Source organism: Fusarium coffeatum (assembly GCF_003316985.1).
Source record: "Fusarium coffeatum strain FIESC_28 chromosome Unknown BRIP53273_contig_411, whole genome shotgun sequence".
Taxonomy (NCBI): domain Eukaryota; kingdom Fungi; phylum Ascomycota; class Sordariomycetes; order Hypocreales; family Nectriaceae; genus Fusarium; species Fusarium coffeatum.
This window is the reverse complement of record NW_022158200.1, coordinates 29,132-31,452: the sequence shown is the minus strand read 5'-3', so window position 1 is coordinate 31,452 and position 2,321 is coordinate 29,132. Positions and strand designations below refer to the sequence as shown.

The 2,321-nt window shown below is 49.8% G+C and overlaps 1 protein-coding gene across 1 annotated transcript; it reads right to left on the bottom strand.

Moving 5' to 3' along the window:
- Nucleotides 1-221: 221 nt before the first annotated feature.
- FIESC28_11459 (uncharacterized protein) lies at nucleotides 222-1,817 on the bottom strand (the record flags this gene model as incomplete). Its single annotated transcript, XM_031165582.1, has 5 exons — nucleotides 222-511; nucleotides 560-716; nucleotides 767-1,213; nucleotides 1,264-1,659; nucleotides 1,800-1,817. The coding sequence occupies 5 exons, from the start codon at nucleotides 1,815-1,817 to the stop codon at nucleotides 222-224; spliced, it is 1,308 nt and encodes a 435-aa protein (XP_031010352.1).
- Between the last annotated feature and the right edge of the window lie 504 nt (nucleotides 1,818-2,321).

The following is a 2,321-nucleotide window of genomic DNA, read 5'->3' as shown; positions in this document are numbered from 1 at the left end:
CAGTTCTAGGGGCCCACCCGCATATATCGCTGTTGAGATGTATTCAAAGCTCGCCTAAAAATGGTAAGACGGATGTATTAATTTCAGATGATTTCACTGATGATGCAGTGCCATAGGTAAACATCTTCTTGTAGTATTACTGGCCAATGCTAAGTTGTTTTTTACTACATCATCACCCGCAGCTCTCCAAGCTACATATGTCGCCTTGAACCTCCTAACCCTCACCACCGAGGCTGCTCACGTTCGTGTGAGGGCGTATCGAGTGCATGTGAGTCTCCAAATGGATCATCATCCTCATCTTCATCTTGTGAATGTGAAATAGAAATTGCTGCTGGTCGTGGGGGTTGGGGAGGCGGGTTTGAGTGAGGCTTTGACATTGGGGGAGGACGGGGAGGAGCTGCATGGGCGGGAGAAGGGGAAATGTTCAATTCGGACAGGTCTGGAGGTTGTGAGGAAGTTGGTGATTGGGACGCTGCTTTAGCCATGGCTTCCTTGCCTTTGATCGTGGCCACTGGAAAGAGTCAGTTGGAACCCGCGCAGAAAGGACGCGAATACGTACTCCGGTACAGATGAGCTTGCTCAGCAAGTTCGTCATCAGAGTCACTATCCGCATCAATAGACCGGTCGAATTGCTCAAATGACATGAGAGCGTGGACAAGCTCATCATTAGCATGAAGCAGCCCTCCTAGCCACTGCTCTTCTTCGACGTGATGGACCTGATAACGATTAGCCTGGTTCCCGAAAACGAGTTCTCAAGATAACTGACATAACGCAACACTTTTCGTCTCAGGAGCTTACAGGCTTCGAATCGTTCAACAGCGGCTTGGTTCTCTGAAATGCGCTCAACTTCGCGATTAACGCTTTGAAGCGAATTCATCAAATTTGTGGCTGCGATAGAAGAGTCAGCGATGACAGCTTTCATCTGATCCTTTTCAGCCTCGAGGTTGAAAGGCTTTCGCTTCCCCTTGGCTTTATCCTTGTCTTTATCCTTCTTCTTATCCTTAGAGCCCCCAAAGAATGAACTGGTCCCGGACGAAGATTTGGAAGGCGCATGGCCAAATGCTGAACCGGACGTTGGGGCCGAGGCGTTCCGTGCGTCACGGGCAGCCTTTGCCACAGCCTCTTGTTCATCATCGACGAACGGGTTATCTTCCGTCTCTTTGAGAACTTTCGATCGCTCTTGAGTGACAGCTTGCTTTCTTTTGGGAAGTTCCTGGTATAGTGAGCATATGGCCAACGGAGTTTGCAGCAGTCGTTACTCACCCTATGGAGTCGCGAAAGACTGTCGAGCCCCGGTCTTCCAGCATACTGCGACCATGAGCGGAAGAGCTCTCTGCATTTGTTCCTCACGGCCACATCAGATAGGTCAGAAGTGCCACAAACACGCAGGCGCTCAAGCAGGGGCTCATCAACGAATGTGCGCTGGAATCTCTCTCCAGCGTTCTGGATAAGACCATCGAGGAGAACTAATGCACGGATTTGGCGATGGACATTTCCATATTTCAACTTCTTTCGAATAGCGCGAGCTGCTTCAGTGGGACCAGTAGCCTGCAAGGTGATGACTTCCACGAGCTCAGGGATGCCACTGAGATCTTCCTCTTCATATGCCTCGGAGGTGAGGTTTTCGACTGTCACAGTCACAGCCGAAAATGGCTTCTTCTATGTAAATGTTAGTCACACCATATTTGGGTATTGAAAGTGGTCCAGAAGCATATAAATAGCTCATATGAGTTACCGATGAGTAACGTCTCAATTGTATGGCTCCGCGTAGATACGAGAGATGGGTAGGGTGTACTTACTGTTGCGAACACGCTCATAGCGAACTATATTGCCCAAAGTCTAATTTCAATTCCGGTCGTGTCGTTGCCCGTGCGATATCGGTCTCAACGCTGTCAGGTTGATGTTATCTCAGGCAGCACGATAGCTCTTGGTAACTCAGGTGTTTGATGAATGATGATAGACTGAGGAATGTGGGGTTAGCCAAGAGCGAGACGACACAGTCGTAGCTTCAGACGCAACTCTAGGCGATAGTTACGTTCTCAGAGAAGCAACTTCAGGTAGAGTTGTTTCTTGTGGGTGACAAGAAACTATGGATTAGACGAGGCAAGTAAGGTTGGTAGGTAGCTAATGGAGTACGGAGTAGGGAGTAGTCAGGCGCATACCTGCTCGCTACTGCCGTGACTGAAGAAGGGATAGTGGGGTTGGTTACTTGGTCGCGGGCCGTGACGCGGGGCTCTTGCCAGTTTCGGTGGGGTGACTGTCGTCACTTTGTCACCTCCAGCTTTCAGGGCCCAGCAGGGTCTACCGAAAGGGGATATTAT